The sequence below is a fragment of the Microcaecilia unicolor genome, chromosome 8 (genome assembly GCF_901765095.1).
Source record: "Microcaecilia unicolor chromosome 8, aMicUni1.1, whole genome shotgun sequence".
NCBI classification, from domain to species: Eukaryota; Metazoa; Chordata; class Amphibia; order Gymnophiona; family Siphonopidae; genus Microcaecilia; species Microcaecilia unicolor.
In genome coordinates this window covers 151864205-151889764 of record NC_044038.1, presented here as the reverse complement: position 1 = coordinate 151889764, position 25560 = coordinate 151864205, and the positions used below count along the sequence as shown (strand labels likewise).

General features: G+C 42.2%; 1 protein-coding gene across 2 annotated transcripts in view; it reads left to right on the top strand.

The window, feature by feature from the left end:
• Positions 1-25560, top strand: part of MGAT4B (alpha-1,3-mannosyl-glycoprotein 4-beta-N-acetylglucosaminyltransferase B) — a 421878-nt gene that overhangs the window by 110555 nt on the left and 285763 nt on the right. The window contains exon 1 of one of the 2 annotated variants that reach the window (XM_030211617.1): positions 4797-4836. The exons of the other annotated variant lie outside the window; for it this stretch is intronic. Within the exon in view, the coding sequence (XP_030067477.1) occupies positions 4812-4836 (25 nt within the window). The 5' untranslated portion in view covers positions 4797-4811. Of the gene's footprint in view, positions 1-4796; positions 4837-25560 lie in introns of those variants that run through there. 2 annotated transcript variants of the gene reach the window in all.

Sequence of the window (25560 nt, the reverse complement as noted above, 5' to 3'; positions counted from 1 at the left end):
TTAAAAGAAGAGAGGAAAGCAGTAACCAGAGGTTGGGTAACACAATTAGAAAAATGAAATGGCTAGACATCATAGGTAGAAAAAATAATTTTGTGTTTAATTTAGGATGAATTAATATGATAGTCATGTTAGTCCACTTTAAAAGTTTAATAAATATAAATTTTAAAAAATTGAAAATGACACTTTTTTTAATTGACTAAATGCCTTTTTTGATTAGCTTTCGGAGGCCACTTTTTTCAGGTCTGGACAGTATACTGCTGTTTATAGTATGTTTGTCCTGACTTAAGGAAGAAGGTTTAGTCCTCAAAAAGCTAGTAAAAAATGCATTTAGTGCAATAAAAAAATTATTGCCTTATTTTCAATTTTCATTTTTTGTTAATTTTTAATATAGCAGCTGGAATATATCAGGATTTGAAATTTACATCTGCTCTCATATTTTGCACAGTACAGGGAGAGATGTTTCACTGTTTCTCTTTCTCTCATGTACTGTATGCAGAGTGTGGGTTCTTGGGTGTTCAGTTGAATTTTTGTTTACATATTTCTATTTTTAGTCTCTGGTTATTTCTTCTATACTTCATGAGGGTGTGCCTGTGTTCTTGTGTGAAAAAAGGCCGAGTATTCTGTTAGCATCAAATATATGCGTAGGATTGATTTATACCAATCCACTTGTTATCTTGTTTAGTCACTTAACCCACCATTGCCCCAGGTACTAATAAGTACCTGTATATATGTAAACCGTTTTGATTGTAACCACAGAAAGGCAGTATATCAAATCCCATCCCTTTCCCAATAGGTGTATTAATATACTACTGCCCTCTGCAGTGTTTATGGTGCTGCCTTTTCCTCGGAATGTCCTCATGGTGTGACCCTTGGAAGCTAGTACTGTTATGATATGGTAGAATTGCATTTCAGGTCCTGAGTGATTTTGAGTCATTTTGTAGAGTTTTGTATTAATTCACAGTATTTCTGGTACTGGATTTTGGATCTGGACTTAGCTCATGCCTCTTTCAGTTTTAGCTCAATGTGAGTTACATTCAGGTACTGTAAGTATTTTCCTGTCTCTGGAGGGCTTATGATCTATTTGTACCTGAGGCAATAGAAGATTAAATAATATGTCCAAGATCTAAAGGAGTGGCAGTGGTTTTTGAATCTTGGCCTCCCTGGTTCTCAGACTGTTGCTCTAAGCATTAGATACAGCTAATAAAGATAAAACATATTCCAAACATTTTTGGTAAAACAACCTATAAAATCAAGGCCAGCAGATCTGAAGCCTGGTGGCCATTTGGCAACCTACCAAAAACAAAACCAAACTCCTGATAAGCACATGCTTTTATGATTGTCATTAACTTCAAGATTTCTGTTGCAGTGTTGTTGAACATTGCTGTTCACATGGTCAGCAGGAAGATGTTAGACTAAGGAGCTAAGCCTGTCTGGGAGCCAAGTGTCAAAGTACTTCTATATATTTCTACAATACTGCAAATATTGTTCTGTTTAATATGTTGTATTTTGGTGCATTATTTTGATTTCTTTGGCACATAATTCTTGGAGTGTATTCAATGTGCATATTACCATCAAAGAAATTGGGGAGACAGCTGATATCTCTGCACCAGAGACACACAGTGAAGGACTCCTTCCTTGCAATGTTCGTGTTCCGCTGTCCACTTACTCCTGACATAGGTGTTGCCCCACTCCAAGATTTGAACTTGCTCTACTCCTTTCCATACCCCATCCTAGCCCCACCCCACTTTAGCCTCCTCAAACAGCTGAGCCACCTATGCGTGTGTTAATGTGGTACTGCATTTAGTAAATGTAGCCTTTGGTCCTATCCCTCCCATGCCCAAATAGTCTGGCAATTTCCTTGATATTCTTGCCAGTTTTTCCACAAAATGAGTAGCTTGGCTTACTACCGTGTTTCCTCGAAAATAGGACCTACCCCGAAAATAAGACCTACCGGGGTTTTCCTGCAAATTTAAAATATAAGACATCCCCCCAAAAGTAAGACCTACCAAACTTTTTTTTTTTTTAAGCAGGGCTGCCGCGAGCCACCCGAGGTCACGCCTCCCCCCACCCGAGGTCGCCTGCCCCCCCCCCCCTCCATCGCTACCGGAACTAACCTGAAGCTCCTTTCACCTTCGCAAGTTTGGATTCAGAGCAGCAAGCAGCAGCAGGGCAGACCTCTCCTTCCTTCCGTGCCCCGCCCTCGCCTGACGTTATGTTACGTCAGGCGAGGGCAGGACACGGAAGGAAGGAGAGGTCTGCCATGCTGCTGCTCCGAATCCGAACTTGCAAAGGTGAAAGGAGCTTCAGGTTAGTTCCGGGAGCGAAGGAGGGGGGGGCCAGGCGACCTCGGGTGGGGGGGGGGGCGACCGATGTTTCCCAGAAAATAAGACCCCCCCCCCCCCCCGAAAATAAGACCTAGTGCGTTTTGGGGAGGAAAAATAAATATAAGACAGTGTCTTATTTTCGGGGAAACACAGTATGGGGTCCTTTTACTAAGGTGCGCCTAAAAAAATGGTCTGCGGTAGTGTAGGCTCATGTTTTGGCAGAGCAGAATCATTTTTCAGCGCACCTGTAAAAAAAAATGCCTTTTTAAAAAATTGCCAAAAATGGAAGTGCGGCAAAATCAAAATTGCCACACGTCCATTTTGGGTCTGAGACCTTACCGTCAGCCATTGACCTAGTGGTAAAATTTTACACGGTAACCAGGCGATAATGACCTACACGCGCCAAATGCCACTTGGCGCGTGTCCGATACATGTGGTCAAAAATAAAAATTATTTTTTGGATGCGTGTATCGGATACATGCCAAAAATGAAATTACCACAAGAGCCACATGGTAGCCGTGTGGTAATTCCATTTTGGCATGCGTTGGGCATGCATAGATGCTTATGCGACTTAGTAAAAAGGCCCCTATAAATTCATTTGTTTACAATACTAGGGGTATGGCTCTGTTGGAAGAACCAAGCACCACTGCTGCGTTTCTTTATCTGTGTTATAGATAACACTGGAAACTGGAATGTTCCATTTAGTCATCTGACGTCATCTGTAGCCTTGGTGATATGTGGAAACTACTTTTATTCTTTTTTAATAAGGAAACAAGCAGCTTATCATTGATTTGCTTGGAAGAGTTATTTGAGAGTACAGTTTTATGGAGGGGATTAGGTCAGCGTAATTAAGACGAATAGATCTCCTTGGAGAGATGGCAGTCATTAATGCAAATGGTTAATATACAAGGATGGGGATAGGGGAGGGGAGGGAAATGTGTGCTCTAGTTGGAAGCCTTAATAAGATTTAATATGACAAACAATTTCCCAGAAATGTTTTGCTGTTCCCTTATAAACAGAAGTATACAGATGTCTAGTGACCTCTCTTCGTTTGGATAAAGAAGATTGGTCAAAGTCTGTTGCACAGATGATTATGAAAATGCTGTCAAACAGTTTTTATGGGTAATGAAAGAACATGTCCATCTTTTTCCCACTGTAAATGTGGATTTTACTGATGACAGGCTAAATTTCTTGAGTTAAAGAAGTGATACCCAAACCTGTCCCAGTCACTTCATAGCCAGTCAGGTTTCCAGGATATCTGCGATGAAAATACATGAGCTAAATTTACCTCTACAGGGCCCCTAATAAATGAAAACTTATGTCATGCATACTCATTGTAGATAACCTGAAAACCAAACCAGGACAAGTTTTATAAACTTTGCATTTGGGGGGGGGGGGAAAGAAATTATCAGTTCTTGACTACCAAGGAGCACTAAACAGAACCTGGCAGAAACCCAAATATTAGCAAGATTCCAGAATCCCAAACAATAATAAGATTCCAGAATCCCAAATAGTACCAACATCCCATGCCTACCAATCCCTAGGGGGTAAGCAGTGGCTTCTCCTATGTCTCTCTCAATAACAGACCATATGGACTTTTCCTCCAGGAACTTGTGCAAACCTTTTTTAGACCGCTGTTACCACATCCTCAGGGACAGGAATTTTTTAAACCTTCTTTTCATTTCCTTTTTATAGTTGCATATTTATGTTTTTTTTATTTATTTAAGTATTTATATTCCGCCTAGACCTGAGAAGTTTTACAGTTTCATTACAGGTACTGGTACTGTCCCTAATGGGCTCACAATCTAAGTATATTGTTCATGGGACAATGGAGGGCTAGGTGACTTGCCCAAGGTCACACAGAGCTGCAGATTGAGAATGACCTCTAGTGGTCATTGGTTCTTGATGCCACAGTGTTCAGTATGTTATTGCTATGCCCTTCCCAAATCCAGGATTTCCACATATTAATGCAACTTAGTACCTAATAAGGTCATCCATGTACTGTTTTTGTCACTAGAATATACAAGTAGAGCCAAGATAAAAGGTAGAATGGTGAAGAGACAGAAAATATTTTTTGAAAAGCTTTAGTTAAAGAAAAAAATCTATACAGTGATCTCAGAAGCATTATTTGCAATCATGTGTTATATCTTTCTTAGATGAGATCCGATTTTTATTGTGTTTCATTTCACACTGACTCCTACTTGTTCTTTTTAGAGGCAGATCTCTTGAGCCAGGATAATGTGGTCCCATCAAGAATAGATTTGATTGCAGTGCCAAATTGAAGAAATCCATTAAGCTGTAAAACTGAACCTGCCAGTTTTAGTAGAGGCTTAATTTCATTGCTGCTTTTTGGCAGAACAAATCCACTTTGCAATAATAAAGAAGAAATATAATTTTCATTGAGCATTCAGTTTTTCATAAATTTATTTGCAGGTGGCCGATGAGAATGACCTGTTAATTGCTTGTGCAGTGCTTTATTGACATGCGATGCCTTCACCTATAAGTCTAAATGGTCAGTAGGAAGTATCTCTCTATCTGGGTGTTTTCATGTGGATTCGGAAACATTAAAACTTCCAGTAAATGTGGTGTTTTATTGGTTAGGGGCAAGGCATGTGGCATCTAGTCAAATTGCTCAGTTGGCAGATACGCTATGCCTTATATCCTACTGTAGTGCCCCCTTGTGGGTGCCCCTGGGTCCGGGACTGACCTGGCAGGAGTCCCCCTTGGATAGGCCCGGTAGGCCCCTGAATGCTTGGTACCTGGTGATTCTACCTAAGGATCAAAGGTATTAGCAGGTGCGATTTCCCTTCTTCCCTCCCCCTCCAAGAAAAATAAAAGAAAAAGTGACTGAACAAGGATAGCTGGCAATATTTGTTTATTGAACCTATATAATCTCTTATACAGTACATTCCTAAAAGACAGCATTTCTCAATCCTCTCCTGGAGGCACACCTAGCCAGTTGGGTTTTCAGGATTACCACAATGAACATGCATGAGAAAAATATGCATATAGCAGAGAACATCATATATAAATCTATCTTATTCACTGTGGTGATAGTAATAACCTTATTGGCAAGGTGCACCTTCAGGAGAGGATTGAGAAGTGCTGTTATGGTTTATTCATTTTGATAATGGTTTACTGTGTTTGATATACTGCTCTTCCTGACATTCATAATAGGGCAGCTATAAAGCATCAGATAAGTTTTCGGGTAATTTGAGGTACCAATCCCATCATAATATTACCAGCTAGATAAGGAACCTCTGTATCACCCCCATATCCCAGTATCTGTTGTGTTCCCATTCTCCTTCCCACCATACCTCAAATCTCCCTCAGGTAGGAGTGCAGCTGGACTTGTGGTTGTTGAAAAGTCCTAGGAGGATCTGTGGTCCCTGGCCTGTGTGTACTGTTCTGCAGAACTGGCTCCACTGTCTCTTTGCTTCTGGACCTTCCTTTGCCTAGAGGGGCCACTGCTTCCCTGCTAGACCTCCTATCTGCCTGGAGGAGCCATTGCTCTGCTGCCTTTGTGTTGCTGGCCCTCTCTCCCACCTGGAGGGGTCACCACAGGATCCCACAGCTCTACCTGGACTGCCCATGAGCATCTGTTGTTCACCTGTCAGCCGCTCTAGCCCCTCCTTTAGGACTGTCTATTTCAGCTGCAGCTCTTGATAGTTTTAGTTCACAGAGCCCATTGATTGCAGTACAGCTTACCCAATGTCCCTTGACCCCTAAAAGGCTAAAAGCCAGGCAGAGGCTAGAGAGACAAATATGCAAAATCTCACTTGCATATTCTCTCTTCACCTTAATTGTTCTGAGACCAGGTACTGGGATGAAATCCTACTCTTTCTAGTTGTGGCGGAGTGTCTGCCTTCCACGTATACATTCCTACCACCTCCTCACTATATACATACAGAAGTTGAGGGGCGGGAGCTGGCAGGCCTTGAGCATGTTTTCATAGGCGCCCCGTATAAGAGGCTTGGGGAGGCTAAGCCTCCCCAGCCCAATCGTGGACTTCCCTTGGCTGGTCTTTAAAAGAGATGGCACCTAAGCGCCAAAATGCTGCAGTGACCGGCGGTCTCTGCCTCTTTCCCCCCTCCCGTGCGAGTCTTGCACCTCCCCCCCCCCAACACTCTCACCCATCCATCCGCGTGGTCGCTCCTTCTCCGGCCTGAGGCATTCTCCCTCCAACGCTGGCGAATCGGCGATGACGATGCACATAGCCAGCCTTAATCTGCCTGCGTCGGAGCCTCTCCCTCAGACGCATCCCGCCTCCTCTAATTCAACTTCCTGTCTTACGCAGAGGCGGGACACGTCTGAGGGAGAGGCTCCGACGCAGGCAGATTAAGGCTGGCTATGTGCGTCGCCGATTCGCCGGCGTCGAAGGGAGAACGCCTCAGGCTTTAATAATGAGTGAAACATACTGGGCAAGGACTGGAGGAAAGTGGAAATGGGAGATCAGAGTGAGACGTTCTGGATACAGAGAAAGGTGTGAGAAAAGATTGGGAAAAAGGAAGAAGGAAATGGAGATTGGGGAACATTCTGGGCATGGACAGTGGAAAGGAAGATCGGGGAACATGGTGGAAGGGGAGATTGTGGGACGTGCTGGGCATGGAGAAATGTGAGAGGAAATGGGAGGTTCATGCTGGGAATGGAGGAGGGTAGAAAAATGGCGATTAGGGTGACATGCTGGGCACAGAGGAGTGAAGGTGGGAGGAAAGATCAGGGGGTGGTGCTGGAGAGGAGGGAAGGTGGAAAGAGAAATCAGGGAGATGCTGGTGAGGAAGGAAGGTGGAAGAGAAAACCAGGAAGAGATGCTGGGCAAGAAGGAAGGGAAGAAAGGAGAGATGCTTGGCATCAATGGAAAGGAAAGAGGAGAGAGGGGAGATGTTTGAAATGGGTGGGGAAAGAGATGCAGAGCTAGATAGAAGCAGTAAAAAGAGGGAGCTGGAAGACTGAAGGATGAGAAAGAGTGATAAAGTTTGAGAGGCAAAACATGTATTGGGGGAAGATGAGCATGAAAAAAATCAATTTCTGAGTGGCAGAAATTGAGAAAATATAACATGGCAAATGAACAGGAGGCCCTGGACAGTGATCTAAGGGATACAGAGAGAGAATGAGACTACTATGCTTAGAAAAATAGCATTACCAGGCATAAAGGTAGAAAAATAATTTTATTTTCCATTTATTGATTGAAATTTGTCAGCTTTGGGAATTAAAATCTGCTATCTGTATATTTTGCACTGTACATAAGGAAGGTTGCTGGACATGGGTGGATGAAGGGGAGAGGAGGGTTGCTGGACATGGATGGAGGTAACCCTAGTAGCGCTCTAGAAATGTTAAGTAGTAGTAGTAGTAGGGAAGAGTGAGGAAGGAGATGAGGGAAAAGGAAGAGAGAAAAACTGCACATGGAGGAAGAAAATAGGCAGAAGCTGGATCCACTGGACAGTCAAGTATGTGGAGGACCCAGCTTTTACTTACGGATGTAGGGCAAGAAGTGAAGAAGAAAGGCGGAAAGTAAAGAAATAAATGGAAAGGAAGCCCTGGAAACGGAGTTAAGAGGACAGATAGCAGCAGAATTGGATACTGGGCCAGCATGATCAGAAAAACAAAGTCACTAGACAACAAAGGTAGAAAAAAATCATTTTATTTTTATTATAGTGTTTGGAGTATGTCCACTTTGAGAATTAGGTGCTCAACATTAAAAGTTTATATTTATTTACTTATTTATGGCATTTTATCCCACTTTAAACATGAATTAGGGTGTTTTGTGGCTCTACACTTATCATGATATTATGATCCCTTGTTTCATATTGTTGAGTCTGCATTTTCCATATGGGTGGTATATTAGTGTATTAGGTTCTGCCCAGTGTAATATTTATGGTACATTAAGGTTCTGAGTATGTTTTTGCACAAAGTTGTGCATAGTGTTTTGCAGTTCAGCGATTGTGGTTAGTATATGCTTTGAGCAACCACTTTATTCTTTGACATATGATACATAGCTAATATCAAAATTTAATAAAAGGTATTAATTGTGACTTTTATTTTTATTTTTTTTCTGTGTGTTATCAGCAGTGCTTTTTTTGTGCCGGTACGCAACGGTACGGCGTACCGGCACCTTTTTTATTTGCTCCCCCCGCCCCCATTTCCGGCCGCTGCTGCTTCTCCTGTTGAGCAGCAGCGGCCGCTACACACAGAAAAAGATTTAAAAAAACTTCAAACCTGTCTGAAACGCGGCACCCCGGCACTGTAGACAGCCATTAGGCATTGGCTGTTGCCCCGCAGCCGCTCCTCCTCTTGCCTTACGTCACTGCGCTCCTCCGGGGTCTTCCTCCAGGGGCAGTGACGTAGAGGCAAGAGGAGGAGCGGCTGCGGGGCAACAGCCAATGCCTAATGGCTGTCTACAGTGCCGGGGTGCCGCGTTTCAGCCAGGTTTGAAGTTTTTTTTTTTAATCTTCTTTTTCTTTGTGTAGCGGCCGCTGCTGCTCAACAGGAGAAGCAGCAGCGGCCGGAAATAGGGGCTGGTGCCGTGTGCATCGCGACTTCGCGCCGTTCGCGGGAAACTTGGCAGGGAGAGGGAAAACAACAGAGGGAAGGATTGGGGAGAGAGAGAAAGAGGGAAACCAACAGAGGGAAGGATTGGGGAGAGAGAAAAAGAGGGAAACCAACAGAGGGAAGGATTGGGGAGAGAGAGAAAGAGGGAAGGATTGGAGAGAGAGAGAAAGAGGGAAAACAACAGAGGGAAGGATTGGGGGGAGAGAGAAAGAGGGAAACCAACAGAGGGAAGGATTGGGGGGAGAGAGAGAAAGAGGGAAACCAACAGAGGGAAGGATTGGGGGGGGGAGAGAGAAAGAGGGAAACCAACAGAGGGAAGGATTGGGGAGAGAGAGAAAGAGGGAAAACAACAGAGGGAAGGATTGGAGAAAGAGGGAAACCAACAGAGGGAAGGATTGGGGGGGGGGAGAGAGAAAGAGGGAAACCAACAGAGGGAAGGATTGGGGAGAGAGAAAAAGAGGGAAACCAACAGAGGGAGGATTGGGGAGAGAGAGAAAGAGGGAAGGATTGGGGAGAGAGAGAAAGAGGGAAAACAACAGAGGGAAAGATTGGGGGGAGAGAGAAAGAGGGAAACCAACAGAGGGAAGGATTGGGGAGAGAGAAAGAGGGAAACCAACAGAGGGAAGGATTGGGGGGAGAAAGAGAAAGAGGGAAACCAACAGAGGGAAGGATTGGAGCGAGAGAGAAAGAGGGAAAACAACAGAGGGAAGGATTGGGGGGGTGGAGAGAAAGAGGGAAACCAACAGAGGGAAGGATTGGGGGGAGAGAGAGAAAGAGGGAAACCAACAGAGGGAAGGATTGGGGGGAGAGAGAGAAAGAGGGAAACCAACAGAGGGAAGGATTGGGAGGGGGAGAGAGAGAAAGAGGGAAACCAACAGAGGGAAGGATTGGGGAGAGAGAGGAAGAGGGAAAACAACAGAGGGAAGGATTGGGGGGAGAGAGAAAGAGGGAAAACAACAGAGGGAAGGATTGGGGAGAGAGAGAAAGAGGGAAACCAACAGAGGGAAGGATTGGGGAGAGAGAGAAAGAGGGAAAACAACAGAGGGAAGGATTGGAGAAAGAGGGAAACCAACAGAGGGAAGGATTGGGGAGAGAGAGAAAGAGGGAAACCAACAGAGGGAAGGATTGGGGAGAGAGGGGGAAAACAGATGGAAGGATGGGGAGAGAGAGGGAAAAACAGATGGAAGGATGGGGAGAGAGAGGGAAAAAACAGATGGAAGGATGAGGAGAGAGAGAAAGAGGGAAAACAACAGAGAGGGAAGCATTGGGGAGAAGAGAAAGAGGGAAACCAACAGAGGGAAGGATTGGGGAGAGAGAGAAACCAACAGAGGGAAGGATTGGGGAGAGAGAGAAAGAGAGAGGGAAAACAACAGAGGGAAGGATTGGGGGAGAGGGAAAACAACAGAGGGAAGGATTGGGGAGAAAGAGGGAAAATAACAGAGGGAAGGATTGGGGAGAGAGAGGGAAAACAGATGGAAGGATGGGGAGAGAGAGGGAAAACAGATGGAAGGATTGGGGAGAGAGGAGAAAAACAGATGGCCATTGGGGAGAGAGAGGGAAAACAGATGGAAGGATGGGGAGAGAGAGGGAAAAACAGATGGAAGGATTGGGGAGAGAGGAGAAAAACAGATGGAAGGATTGGGGAGAGGGGAAAAACAGATGGAAGGATGGGGAGAGAGAGGGAAAAACACAGATGGAAGGATTGGCGAGAGAGGGAAAAACAGATGGAAGGATGGGGAGAGAGAGAGGGAAAAACAGATGGAAGGATGGGGAAGAGAGAGGAAAACGGAAGGATAGGGAGAGAAAGAGGGAAGACGCTGGATGGAAGAATGCAGAAAGAAAGAGGGAAGACGCTGGATGGAAGAATGCAGAAAGAAATAGGGGAGACACTGGAAGGATGGGGAGAGAAAGCAGAGCTGTTGGATGAAAAAGGGGAATAGAGAAAGACTGGAGAATAAGAGGAAGGGGCATGGGGAGAACAAGGGTGAGGAAAAGATGAAAAGCCACAGGTAGATGAAGGAAATTAAAGAATGGATAGTAAGAATGAATTAAATCTGGACAGAGAGAGAGCCTGAAAAATATTGAAGAAAGCAAAGAAAAAGGAGACAAAAATGACAAATGGCACAGAAGAGTTAAGCGAAAACAAAGGAAAGCAGAATCACAGACTGGGACCAATATGGAAAGAAAAACAGTCACCAGACAACAAAGGTAGAAAAAAATCATTTTATTTTCATTTTAGTGTTTGTAATATGTCCAATTTGAGAATTTACATTGGCTGTCTTATTTTGCACTGGGTATACTACTACTACTACTTAGCAAATCACGTTATTTTTTTCTCCTATAGTACTGTAATATTTTCAATGATGTCTGTTTATATGCGCCATGGCTGGTATCGGGGGGTGTGGTTAATGTGGGTGTGGCTATCATAGGGGTGGAGCCATATGTGGTGACCCCGCCCATAATGAGTACCGGCACCTTTTTTTCTACAAAAAAAGCACTGGTTATCAGACAATTATGGATTTAAGCTCCACCCCTGGCCCCACCCCTAACCCCACCCCCTTTAGCCTCCCCAAACAGTTAGGCCACCGACTGCCTATGCATGTTTTGACATTTTATAAATACCTTAGAAGCATTACATCTGCAACCAATATTTTGTAAGTAAATAAAAAGCCATTATACAAACTTTCATAAAAGGACATAAATTAATGTATTCTAACAGCAGCTGGCACATTTATTTAATATTAGTCAAAACTATAATCCAGATAGCTTCAGAGTGGTTCTTAACAGATAATTTCTGCATCAAAGTGCAGAGCTCTCTGTCCACCAACTCACATTTTTCATGTTCAATTGTGTGAGTATGGCATTTTTACAAAAAATGGAACAGTTTGGAGGACTGGGCACGTCTGTTGCTCTAAAACTCCATCCAGATTTTCCCATTCTGCTGCAAAGTGAGTCCCTTTTGTGCAGATTTTGCCCTGAATATTATGGCAGCAGAATTAATAAAATATGAGCATGGAAATCACAGGAAATGCAGTCTTCGTCATCCTGCTCAGAACATTAGAGGGTTGTGGTTGATTTGCACCAACAACATACCCACTCGTTAGGAAGGTATATTATCTTTTACACTGAATAAGGGCAGGGTACTCCTAGCAGTCCAGGAGGGAGGCAAGAACTGCCTTGTGTAAGCTGTTTTTGGAACAGGGACTTATAAACATGATTTTCCTTGTACTATGCTCTGTACACTGTAAACATGCTATGTTTAATCAATGTTAAAAGCTAGATTGAGTGGGCAGGCAAAGTTTTATAATCTTGTTTCATAAATTCAGCTGTTCAGAATGCTTCAGGTCTTTTCTGATATTGTTTTAATTATCAAAAAAATTTTTTTTACAAGTTTTTCTTTTAACAATAATCCTGCGTAGCAAGCACATTTAGAAGAGCGTTTTTCAGTTCTCTCCTGAAGGCAAGCCTAGCCAGTCAGGTTTTCAGGAACACTGTAATGAATATGGTTGAGATACATTGAGGCATATTTTCAAAGCACTTAGACTTACAAAGTTCCATAAGTTACTGTGGAACTTTGTAAGTCTAAGTGCTTTGAAAACGAGCCCCATTTTGCCCAATATTACTTTATTCATATTCATTATGGCAGGCCTGAAAACTTGACCATCTAGGCATGCTCTAGGAGAGAGTTGAGAAGCACAGATTTTACAGGACAGTTTTAAAACCTTTTTCTGTATGTATGTAAAGCTGTGTGCCATTTCATGGGAGAAGTAGGGGGAAGAATTTGGATTTAGTTTGTGCTGCTTGACTACTTGTTGAAGTCAAGTTATATTTAAGAAGAAGAAGAGGTTTTGGGTTTAGTTTGCTCCTTTTTATTTTTATTATTTTGTAGTTCAAGGTGAGTTAAATTCAGGTACTGTGTAGGTATTTCCCTGTACTGCAGGAGCCTGCAGTCTGTGGGGGCAATTCTGTGCCACTTTAAGTGCTCCAATGCAATGCTGTCAGAACCTATTCTGTAACAGAGTTCCCAAACTGTGGATCAGGACTCCAAATGGGTTCACAAAACCTACTTTTGGAGTCACAACCTAGGTAGCGTAATCCTACAAGTCTGCCTTACAGTTTCACACCCACTGTTACACCTGATGTAACTGCAGTTGCATAAATGCATCAAGGGCACAGCGTTCTTTAAGCTTCATGCGTCGGCGGCAGTACCACCCATGCCCCCTTGCATTTACATGCTATGGGGCCCTTTTACTAAGCTGCGGCAAAAAGTGGCCTGCGGCAATGAGAGTGCATCTTTTGGGCGTACACCAGGCCAGTTTTTACCACATCCTGGAAAAAGGGCCTTTTTTTTAAGGGGCCAGAAAATGGACATGAGGCAAAAAAAACCCCAGCACGCGTCCATTTCTGGCCTGAGACCTTACCGCCACCCATTGACTTATGGTAAGGTCTCATGTGCTACCCAGGCGGTAGGCATGCAGTACGCGCCCACTGCTGTTTACCGCTGGGTAAGCGCCACACGGTAGAAAATAGAAAATATTTTCTACTGCGTGTTTTTGGCACATGCCAAATTCAGAATTGGTGCATGCTGGACACAGTGTAGGCCTTATGTGCCTTTATAAAAGTGCTCCTAAACCAGTTAAGTGCACCTTACAGAATAGAGCTTATTTCCTTTGCTGCCACTTATACACAAGTGTAAATTTTAACCCGCAAAAAGTGTCCATATTTACGTGCTCAAGTGGTGTATAAATGTGGGCACCTGTTAAAGAATCACCCTTCATATTTGTACCTGAGGCAACGGAGGTCAGGTGATTTGCTCAAGGTCACAAGGACTGGTGCTAGAATTTGAACCCTGTTAGTTTAACCATTAGGGCTGCTCTTCCACTCCCCAAAAAGGGACCCTTGGATAAGAAGTGTGGTGCTCTGAGTTACCTGTGGCAATACTACTAAGCTACTACTACTTAACATTTCTAGAGCGCTACTAGGGTTACGCAGCGCTGTACAAATTAACAAAGAAGGACAGTCCCTGCTCAAAGGAGCTTACAATCTAAAGGACGAAATGTCAAGTTGGGGTAGTCTAGATTTCCTGAGTAGAGGTGTAGTGGTTAGGTGCCGAAGGCGACATTGAAGAGGTGGGCTTTGAGCAATGATTTGAAGATGGGCAGGGAGGGGGCCTGGCGTATGGGCTCAGGGAGTTTGTTCCAAGCATGGGGTGAGGTGAGGCAGAAAGGGCGGAGCCTGGAGTTGGCGGTGGTGGAGAAGGGTACTGAAAGGAGGGATTTGTCTTGAGAGAGGAGGTTACGGGTAGGGACGTAGGGGAGATGAGGGTAGAGAGGTAAGGAGGGGCTGCAGATCGAGTGCATTTGTAGGTTAGTAGGAGAAGCTTGAACTGTATGCGGTATCTGATCGGAAGCCAGTGAAGTGACTTGAGGAGAGGGGTGATATGAGTATATCGGTCAAGGCGGAAGATAAGACGTGCAGCAGAGTTCTGAACGGACTGAAGGGGGGATAGATGGCTAAGTGGGAGGCCGGTGAGGAGTAGGTTGCAGTAGTCAAGGCGAGAGGTAATGAGAGAGTGGATGAGGGTTCGGGTGTTGTGCTCAGAGAGGAAGGGGCGAATTTTGCTAATGTTATAGAGGAAGAAGCGACGGGTCTTGGCTATCTGCTGTAAGGGCATATAAAATGTTTACAAAACAATAGCTATAGGGAGAGTCTTCAACCCCTATAATAACTGTTCATCAGACACAACCCAAAGATAGGGCAACAAATATATGTAAACAAATAAGTACTTTTAAAAATTGGAGGAAAAAGACCGCAGATGCCTGGATCACAAAACATCAAATTGGTGTCCATTGTAGGCTCCAGTATCTGTCACTGATCAAAAACTCTCCAAATTTTACTTCTAATGCTTTTCAGAACCGCTTTTAATATTTTAAGTGCTTTGTGGTACTAAAGAAAAACTGTGATCCCACTAGTGCTAAACTCTGAATTTAAAAACTTGCTAGTTCAAAATACAGCACTTAGCTTGACAGTGGCCCTCCGTTTCACTTAACGCGTCATCTGGGGCTTCAGTTCAAACATTTAAAACAGTTCACTCCAGCATACATTTTTCAATGGGAAGCACGCTGAAAAATAAGTACTGTGGTTAACTCACAACAGTTACACAATGTGGGGCGATATTCAGCCCGTGGGAGTCAAGCTGGCAAAGTCCCATGGTCGGCAACCAGCATGGAATATCCAGGTTTTTTTTATGGCCACTATAAACTCAATCATCTAAGTTAATATTCAGCACAGTCTGGTTAAGTTTATAATGGCCAAATATAGGCCTACTATTATGGCAGCCCAGTTTAGCCACTTAACTTGGCCAACGAAGTGCTGAATATTTGCAGATAGCCAGTTAGCAGCTATGCACTGACTGTGAATGTTGAGCGATAAGCATCTATCTCCCCGCTGAGTATTCGCAGTTAAGTGATTGATATATAACCAGCTAGGAGCCATTCCTGGCCAGTTAGCATATAATAATTTTATTGATGACAAACAGAATAGATAGAACCATCAACAAGGAACATAGAAAATCAAGTAAAAGATGAGCACATGTGAGCAACAGTATGGTATCTGTCATCAAACATTAGACAATCCATATCTCCCTACCCGTTGTCCAACCCTTCCCTAACTCATCAAGAAGGTACGGTAATAAGAAAAAATATATATAATAGATGTTAATTGTGTGTTATTGATGCACAAACTGAAAGGGTGTACTCTTATCCCTTCCAGTAGTGCCTTAGAGACCTCAGAAACAAAACAAACAAAAAAAATCCTCATCCAAACATGTGCGGTATGGGAACTCCTCTCCAAAAAGAGTGTGGAAAAGAGCTTCCACAAAAAATTACCCCATGAAATCAAAGGGAGGAAAAAGAGTTGAACATAGAACAAAGGTTCTCTCTCCCTCTCCCCTTTATCTCCCGCCTCTCACCTCCCTGCCCTCTCTTAAAGCGTATTTAAAATCAAACTTCTAGCCCTGTGTGGAAGAGACTGAATATATAAATCCCATACTGCCAGAAACCATTTTTTTCTGTTTAGGAGAACATTTGACTTGTGCCTGCTCCAGTAACATCAATGCATGCATGTGGTTTCTCCAGGCCCAGAAAGAGAAATCTGCTTCACCTATCCATACCCCTAATATAATTCGCTTACCCAGGGCGCCTGCCTTACAAAGTCCTGGCCAGTTAAATAACGCAGAATATCGGCCGGTATAAAAATAGTTTTCAAATTGGTGAAATATGGGAACTTGTGAGTATTTGACATTGTATTCAAACTTTCTGTGCTTTGACAAAAATTCGAAATGTGGCCTGTACTTAAACAGTATGTGCAGTTACATGTGTCAACCTGTACATGCATAACCTCACCCAAAGTGAGTGGAGGCATTCCTGGGGCTCTCGGTTGAGGAAGGATTTGCATTTGAAGAGGTGAGTTCTAAAACATTAAGTACATTTTTTCCCCAAAAATGAGTTCATATTGAAAACAGACTGCCTTTAGGATGTGTGAACTTTGCACTGAAAGGCATTTATTCATAAGATATATGATATTTAGTGAAAAAATTATGTTGGATAGAATTCTTGAAAATAGTAACTTGCATTTTATCCCGAAATCAGTTTTTCATACTTAACAGCTTTTAGATCTCACCTCTTCAGTTATAGACTACCTCCCCAATTACTTTACATGTAAACTTACTCAGAAAATCTGTGTGTGGTAAAAAGCAAGTGTAAACTTAACCTCATAAATCCCCGAGGATAATTTTCAAAGCCCAAGTGTTCACATACTTTTGAACATTCACCAGAGTATACTCGTGTACTATTTACATACGTGATTACTCATTTCACCTCCGTATTGTCAGTAAATGTTCTTCCCCTGCAGGGATTCCAGTAAACCTGGCTAAATTAAGACCACAGCAGCTTTCATAAGTTACATAGAACAAATACTACATAGTGAAAGTTCATTACTTTCCTTTTTTTCACCTGTTTTAATTAAGAAGGATAAACAACAGTTGAGTGTGTGTGCTTTTTTTTTTTTTCTTTTTTTGCAAAGAAATGTTGATCTTCGTTAGGATTGGTTCAAGCATATTAGGCATCCTAGATTAACTTTCAGCCTTGCACACCCTCAATTAACTTTTAGGTCAGTAGGCTTCTCCCTCCTCCTGAGATTTTGGTAATTATATTTGACAATTATGGTTATCCCAATACCACCAGTCCTAAAATAATCCTGTAAAAACTCATAAAAGTTAAAACTATGCAATGAGTTTGTGCGTTTTTTAGGACTTTATTTTGTTTGACTTCTGCTCTCTTTGCTGCCTCTCAGAAGCTGCCGCTCTAGTCTAGTCTGCCTAATGGTTATGCCATCCCTGATCTTAGTTAATTGTTGAGCAGAATGTATAGCTGCATCATCACACCAATATTGTAAATCCATCTGATAAAAGGTACGTAACAGGTTTAGAATTAGCCGCTTTAAATGCAAATCCTTCCTCAGCCCAGATCCCCAGGAATGTCTCCACTCAATTTGGGCAAGGTTATGCATGCACAGATTGACAGACACATGTAACTGCACATCCAGGCCCCATTTTGATTTTTTTTATAATAGTACAGAAAGTGTGAATACGATGCCAAACACAAGTTCCTGTCTTTCGCTAGTTTGAAAACTATTTTCATATTGTGTAAATGTTGTGAGTTAACCAGAGTACTTATTTTTCAGACTACTTACCAGTGAAAAATGTATGCTGCGGTGATAGTAGTGATCACAACGTTAGCAGATTTGATATGATCTCTAGAGTAAGTACAAAAAAAAAAAACTTAGAAGAGCAGCTGCAAAGGTCAAAAATTTACTTCAGGCATGGATGCTATTCAAAAGTATAATACCACACAATTTGCCCTAAATCATAACAGTAACCCCAGAGATTATCTATAATTAGAATATTAAAAAAAAAAAGGAAACCTCAATAGCCAGGGGCTCCTACATTGATAGTCTTCCCCTTTAAATGGCTGTTATCACCGGTTTCTCTTAATCCTCTGAAACAAACCACAGTGGAAAACAACTCCGAATTGGAGAAAAAAACCACTGCAGCCAAAATAAAACAGAGGAAGATATTCAAACTAATGTATAGGGTTAATACCTTATAAACTAATATCATACTAAAAATACAAAAATGCTACTAGTGCACAGGAAAAATTCCACTTAGCTTATCCACCCAGGTGATTGCTGTAACTCATAAATATTAACTTCAATCTTCAACTGGGTAAAGCTCCAAAAGTAATTTCACTGTAACACCATGCAGCTCCCCAGTACCGTTCTGAAAGTCCAGACCAGCTATATTCCATGTATTAAAAAAGAAACCAACCTACTACAATGAGATTCCTAAATTTTCACTCTAGTTACCTGAAACAATTCTACAATTCCTTCAATACATACCATCCTACAATCAGATTCAAAATTGACTACTCCCCAGAAAAAGTCAATTTTTTGGACACCACGGTCTCAATCAGCGATGGCTATGTACAAACATCTATATACAAGAAACCCACAGGCAGATGCAGCCAGTGGCGTAGCTACGTGGGGCCTGAGGGGGCCTGGGCCCCCGTAGATTTCAGTGGGGACCCCCCTCCCGGCGAACCCGCCGCCGCCTACCTTCCGTTTTGCTGGCGGGGGGCCCCACTCCCCGCCAGCCGACGTCCTCTCCCATAGAACGCACTGGCACTGGCAGAGAAAAGTCTTCTTCCTTGCATGCTGACGTCCTGCACGTACAACATGCAGGATGTCAGCATGCAAGGAAGAAGACTTTTCTCTGCCAGTGCCGCTGCGTTCTACGGGAGAGGACGTCGGCTGGCGGGGAGTGGGGCCCCCCGCCAGCAAAACGGAAGGTAGGCAGTGGCGGGAGGGGGGTCGGCAGAGACGGCGGGGGGGGGCTAAAATGTGCCCCCTCCCCTCGAGCTGTGGACCCCCCTCCCACGCAAGTCTGGCTATGCCCCTGGATGCAGCTACCTCCACAACTCCAGTTTCCACCCTTCACATACAAAAAGATCCATTATTTACAGTCAAGCCACAAGATACCACCGTATCTGCTCTGACCCAAGAGACAGAGACAGACACCTTGAAATCCTGACTGCATCCTTTGAACAGAAAGGCTACAACCCCCAAATAATTTCCTCCCTCAAAACACCCAGGGAAAATCTGCTACAGTACAAAGAAAACAAAAAGCCACAGACAGAATCCCACTTATAGTGACATACAACCCAGAGCTGGAAAAATTAAGAAAAATCATAAAGATCTTTAGCCTCTACTCCAGGAGGATGAATTACTGAAAGAGATATTCCCATCCCCACCAGTGCTGGCTTTCCAACAGCCACCCAACTTAAAACACAAGCTAATCGGAAGTAAGCTCCCAACACAGACTCAAAAAGAAGAGAATGGCACACATCCTTGCAATGTATCCAGCTGCAAGCTATGCCAAAATATTTCACAGGACCCCATGGTCATTCACAAAGGAAAAATATTCAACATAAAGGAATCCTTTACATTCTCATCTTCCAATGTGGTATACATCATTTGGTGTAAAAAATGTGACGAAGGATGCTATATTGGAGAAACAAGCCAGATGCTAAAGACAAGATTTAATTTACATAGACGTCACATGAAAAATGCCAGTGCCAGCCGGGATTTCCACGCCTGTTGGGCAGCACTTTACAAATCCAGAACATTGTACCAGTGATTTCATAGTAAGAATCCTGAAAGATAACTTTAAAACAATACAGGAACGTAAGACATTTAAAGTCAGAATGATTAAATATTTTGACAGCCACCAGACAGGACTTAACAAAGATCTGGGTTTTCTAGCCCATTATAAACCATAAAGTTGTATTGCTCTGTTTGTCACCCTCCTCTCACCTATCCACCCCCATCCTGTTAGACTGTTATTGAAATGCTTTGATGTTTCACTTATATATACTGTCATCTACCAACACTTGCTTATTTCCGATCTGAGGAAGAAGATCAACCTTCGAAAGCTAATCAAGAAATGTATTAAGTTATGTCCAATAAAAAAGGTATCATCTTATTTTCTTTTCCATGTTTTATCTTGTTTTATTTCTTATTGATTACTCTATACCAAATTTTAATAACTCTTCTTATAAAGACTCGTTTAAAAGTCACGGGAGTGCAACAGAATGTTCACAAGCAATGGAGATAAAGAAAATACCCACAGGTTTGAATGAGGGAATAAATAAATATCATTGAAGTACCATTGAAGAGTGCGGAGGAAGTTGCATCATAAGTTAATTGCAGTGGAGAATTAAAACTTTCATACTACAACGTTGTTAGAAGAGAAGTGGCTTTAGGATCAGCATTCAGCCTGCCGGTGTAAGCACATTGACATTTTAGCAAGAGAGACTTTAGATTGAAGAACATTTTCCAACAACAGGAAGGAGCCACAGAGTGGAAAAATAATGAGGAGTAAACAGACTTAGAGACATTGTTATTCAGCAATAAGCATTATTATATGTATGCAGTGCTTTTTTTTGTAGGAAAAGAAGTACTGGTACTTATGGGCGGGGGTCACCATCTATCGCTCCGCCTGTATGTTAGCCACACCCACAGTAGCCACACCTCTTATACCAACCGTGGCGCATATAAACAGCTATCATTGAAAATACTATACTAGTATAGGAGAAAAAAATAACTTAATTTTTTTTCATTATAAATAATTTCTGTAAGCTGTTACAGCTCCAATATACCGAGTCCTCTTTTCCCTTTCCCTCACCTCCATCAGTATGCATCTCCTTCCTCTCTCTTCCCTCTCATCCATCCATGTTCAGCATTTTTCCTCTCCCTCTCCATCTATGTCCAGCATTTCTCCTCCTCCCTTCCATCCATGTTCATTTCACTTCCTCTCTCTTCCCTCCCCTCCATCCATGTCCAGCATTTCAACTCTCTCCCCTCTTCTCCATCTGTGTCCAGCATTTCTCCTCTCCCCCTCCCCTCCATCCATGTTCATCTCACTTTGTCTCTTTCCTCCTTTCCATCCATGTCCAGCATTTTAACTTTTCCCTTCCCTCCATTCATGTGCATCTCCTTCCTCTGTCTTCCCTCTCCTCTATTCATGTTCAGAATTTCTCCTCTCTCCCCTAAATCCAAGTGCATCTCCTCCCCTGTCTTCACTCCCCTCCATTCATGTCCAGCATTGCTCCTCTCCTCCCTCCACTCCATCCATGTTCATCTACTTCCTCTGTCTTCCCTCCCCTCCATTCATGTCCAGCATTGCTCCTCTCCTCCCTCCACTCCATCCATGTTCATCTACTTCCTCTGTCTTCCCTCTCCTCCATTCATGTCCAGCATTGCTCCTCTCCTCCCTCCACTCCATCCATGTGTTGGAATGTAATTGTATTTTACATGCATTGCCTGTCACCTATTATTTCTCTGTGATTACTCTGTGACCTCTGATGTGAATTACTTAGAGAGGTCACATAGCTATGCAACTTCCTGTGGGGGTTAGACACAGCAGATGCAGCAGATGCAGCACATGGAGCACATGGAGCTCATGATCTCTCCTAACCTGAGAGGATCTATGGTGGTGTGAGCATCCATTACCATCTAAGCACATGGAAGGAGCTGATAATACAAATGTATAGTAATATGTATATATAAGCCTGTCTGATTATAATCTAACTACAAACTGTGAGTAAACAGATGTTTTGTTACTTCAACTTTAAAGTGACTCAGCAGTGAATTATTCAGGGGTGAATGAGAGAGAGATGAAGAAAGAAATTAACATTTCTAAAGCTGAAGCTGTGTGTACTAAAATCTGCTAATTATTTACTACAAATAATCCAACAAAAGGGTTATGGGCCCAGGGCTCAGGAATTGAAAAAGAAGAGAAATATTACCAGGCAGAAAAAAAGGCCACATTTTTCTCTTAAGTTTTAAAGGAAAGATTCAGTCTGTCTCTCTCTCCCCCCACACAGCAGACAGAAGGCTAAGAAAATGGCTGAGGGAAGAAATTCACCATTGTTCTATTCTCTCAAGGTGCCTAAATTAACTGAGTTTAATTATCGGCAGTGGGAACTAAGATTCATATGTCTCCTTCGAGCAAAAGGATTAAATATATGCTTAGACCAAGACAGAACAGCTGAAAATATGGCTGAATGGGACAATGCAAACTATTATGTGAAGTGCATGCTTTTGGAAGCTCTCTCAGAGAAACAAGCCATATTAGTGGAGGGAAAAGATACACCAAAGGACATTTTATATAAACTGAGAACTATGTATGCAACTACATATGCAAAGCAGCAACCAATTTGGTTGGCAGAGTTGAATGAAACCAAATTAAGGGATAAAAGTAAATGTAATGATCACATTATGTATCTTATGTCTTCATTTCAAAAGTTAGAACTTTCTGGAATTCCCATGTGTGATGCATTGAAAAGAGCATTTCTTTTTACCTCACTATCAAAGAAGTTTGATGTTTTTAGGTCTGTAAATGAGGCCATTGAAGGGCAATCTTTTGAACAGGCAACATCAAAACTAAGGCAGGAATGCATAATAAATGATTCTGAGGAGATGTGTTCTCAAAGTCAGTCAGAGAGAAATGAAACAAATTTCTTGGCAAAGAACAGAGGAAGGCGGAGCTATGGGAAAACTCCACCCAAGGGCAAGCTGATTTGCTACTCATGTGGAAAGGAGGGACATGTATCTAAATGGTGTAAGGAAACACAAAACACTCCCTCTAGCTCACCTAAGCCAATGGAACTAAAGAATTTTCAAACCAGGAAATGTATGAAGGACAAAGATAAACACAAGGGCTTTCTAATGGCAGAAAAATCTTTGACTATGGTAAATAATAATTCAAATGAAAGTACTTGGATTTTGGATTCGGGGAGCACATGCCATTTAACCAATTGTAAGGATTTCTTTCAGGAAATGTGTCCAGAGGAAGGTATTCTTAAAACTGCAAACGCAGGGACTGCTAAGATCCAAGCAAAAGGTATTGGATTCTTAAAATGCAAAGTGTCTAATGAAGTTAAAGAAATTCCTGTAAGTGATGTCTTGTATATTCCCCAAGCAGTTTGCAATATGCTTAGTGTATCTACATTAGATAAGAAGGGATTTGCGATTCATTTTGAAAACAGTAAGTGCACAATCTCTAAAAATGATGAAGTGTATGCTGAAGCTTTTATGCATAAAGATGTTTATAAACTGAGCATTTCAGGTGAAGCCTCACATATGGCGCAAGTAAGGAAGAATGATGGTAAATGTAGTCTGGAAATCTGGCACCGCCGCCTGGGACATCGTGATTCTAAGGTGATCCAGGATCTTTACAGTAAGCAACTGGCCACCGGCATTCAGATAAGTGCAGATGCTGGTAAAATGGAGAAATGCATAGACTGTGTTACTCAAAAAGGTGTGAGACCCTCATTTCCTGCATACACAGGAAATAGGAGTAATAAAGTGCTGGACTTAATACACAGTGACTTATGTGGACCGTTTAATATCCCATCATTGGGAAATAACAGATTTGTGCTAATATTCTTGGATGATTTCTCTAGATATTGTGTGGCCTATTTGCTGAAAGAAAAAAGTCAAGTCACAGACATGCTGAAGAAATACGTAGCCATGGTGAGCAATAAATTTGAAAGAAAACCAAAGGTTCTTCAGACCGACAATGGTGGTGAGTTCACTTCACAAAGCATGCGCACATTTCTAGAACAAGAAGGCATTCAACATATCACAACAGTAGCTTACACACCAGAGCAAAATTCTGTTGCAGAGAGAAAATTTAGGTCACTTGTGGAAATGACCAGATGTATGCTGTCAGATAGCAATCTCCCTAAAAGACTATGGGGGGAAGCCATTCTCACAGCAGTGTACCTACAAAACAGAATGCCAACTAAAGGCGCGGAGCGCACACCACATGAGACATGGCATGGTAGGAAGCCAAACCTGTCACACATAAGAACATTTGGAAGTACAGCATATGCTCATGTACCAAAGCAAAGAAGGCATAAGCTGGATTCCACAACAGAAAGGGGCATTTTAGTTGGCTATGCTCCAGGACACAAAGGATATAGAATTTTGAATCTGAAAACTGGCATTGTTGGCATAAGACATGTTACATATTTTGATGAAAACAAAAGGGTTGATAAAGGCTGGATTATCCCAGATGAGCCTTATCATCCAGAATATGAAACTAGAACCATAATAGACATGCCAGTGTATATAAATGCCATACCAAGGCAGATGTCTGAAAGCAACTCACCTGTATCTAACGAGGAACAGGCAGAGGAAACAGACACAGAAAGGATCATTGAAGAAGACAGTACAGTTGGAGAAGGGGAATCAATTGGAGAAGAACTCTCAGATTTAGAGGATGCGGAAAGGTCAGACCAACCTGTTGTCAGACGCTCATCCAGGGAAAACAAAGGTGTTCCACCCCCAAGACTGTCTTACCTAACAAAGTCAGCAGAAGCTCAAGAGCCCTTAACATGGGATGAGATTGAAAAAATGCCAGCAGAAGAAGCTGCTGAATGGCATAAAGCTGCACAAGAAGAAATTGATGCATTGGATAAAAATAATACTTGGATTCTTACAAAATTACCTCCTGGCAAGAAAGCTATAGGATGCAAATGGGTATTCAAGTTAAAAAGGAATGCACAAGGAAAAGTGGAAAGGTATAAAGCCAGATTAGTGGCAAAGGGAAATCTTCAAAAATATGGAGAAGATTTTGATGAAGTGTTTGCACCTGTAGTGAAACACACGACAATCAGAACACTTCTGAGCATTGCAGTCTCAAAAGGCATGCAAGTCAAACACATTGATGTGAAAACAGCATTTCTTCACGGAGATATAACTGAAGACTTGTACATGGAACAGCCAACAGGTTTCATAAATACAAAACAAAGACAGCTAGTGTGTAAATTAAACAAAGGTCTTTATGGATTAAAGCAAAGTGCAAAATGTTGGAATGATAAATTGCATGAAATATTGACAAATTTAGGATTTAAGCAAGGTGAAGCAGATAAATGCTTGTACACTAGGTGCACAAATGGACAATATGCATACATTTTAGCTTTTGTTGATGATCTGCTCATTGCAAGCAAAAGTGAGCAAGAGTACAAGGACATTGTAAAGTGTTTAAACCAGAATGTTGAGATAAAAGAACTTGGTAATGTGTCATACTATCTTGGTATAGAAATTGAGAAACAAAATGATGGTTCTTATCTTCTAAGCCAGAAGCAGAAAATAAATGAGCTTATTGAAAGTTTAGGTATGCAAGATGCCCAAGTTGTAAGCACTCCCATGATCACTGATTTTCTGAAGGATGAAACAGTAAGAGAACCTTTACCAGATAACATCCAATATAGATCAGCCATAGGTAAGCTTTTATATCTAGCTACCACATACAGGGCTGATATAGCAAATGCAGTAGGAATTTTGAGCAGAAGGGTCAGCTCACCTACCAAATCAGATTGGACTGCAGTTAAAAGGATGGTAAGGTATTTAAAGGGTACCATTGATTGTAAATTAAAGATTTCAGCCAATAGTAATCCAAAACTAATATGTTACTGTGATTCAGATTGGGCAGGGGATCATTCTAATTATAAATCCACAAGAGGATATGTGTTTATGTATGGAAATGTACAAATTTCATGGG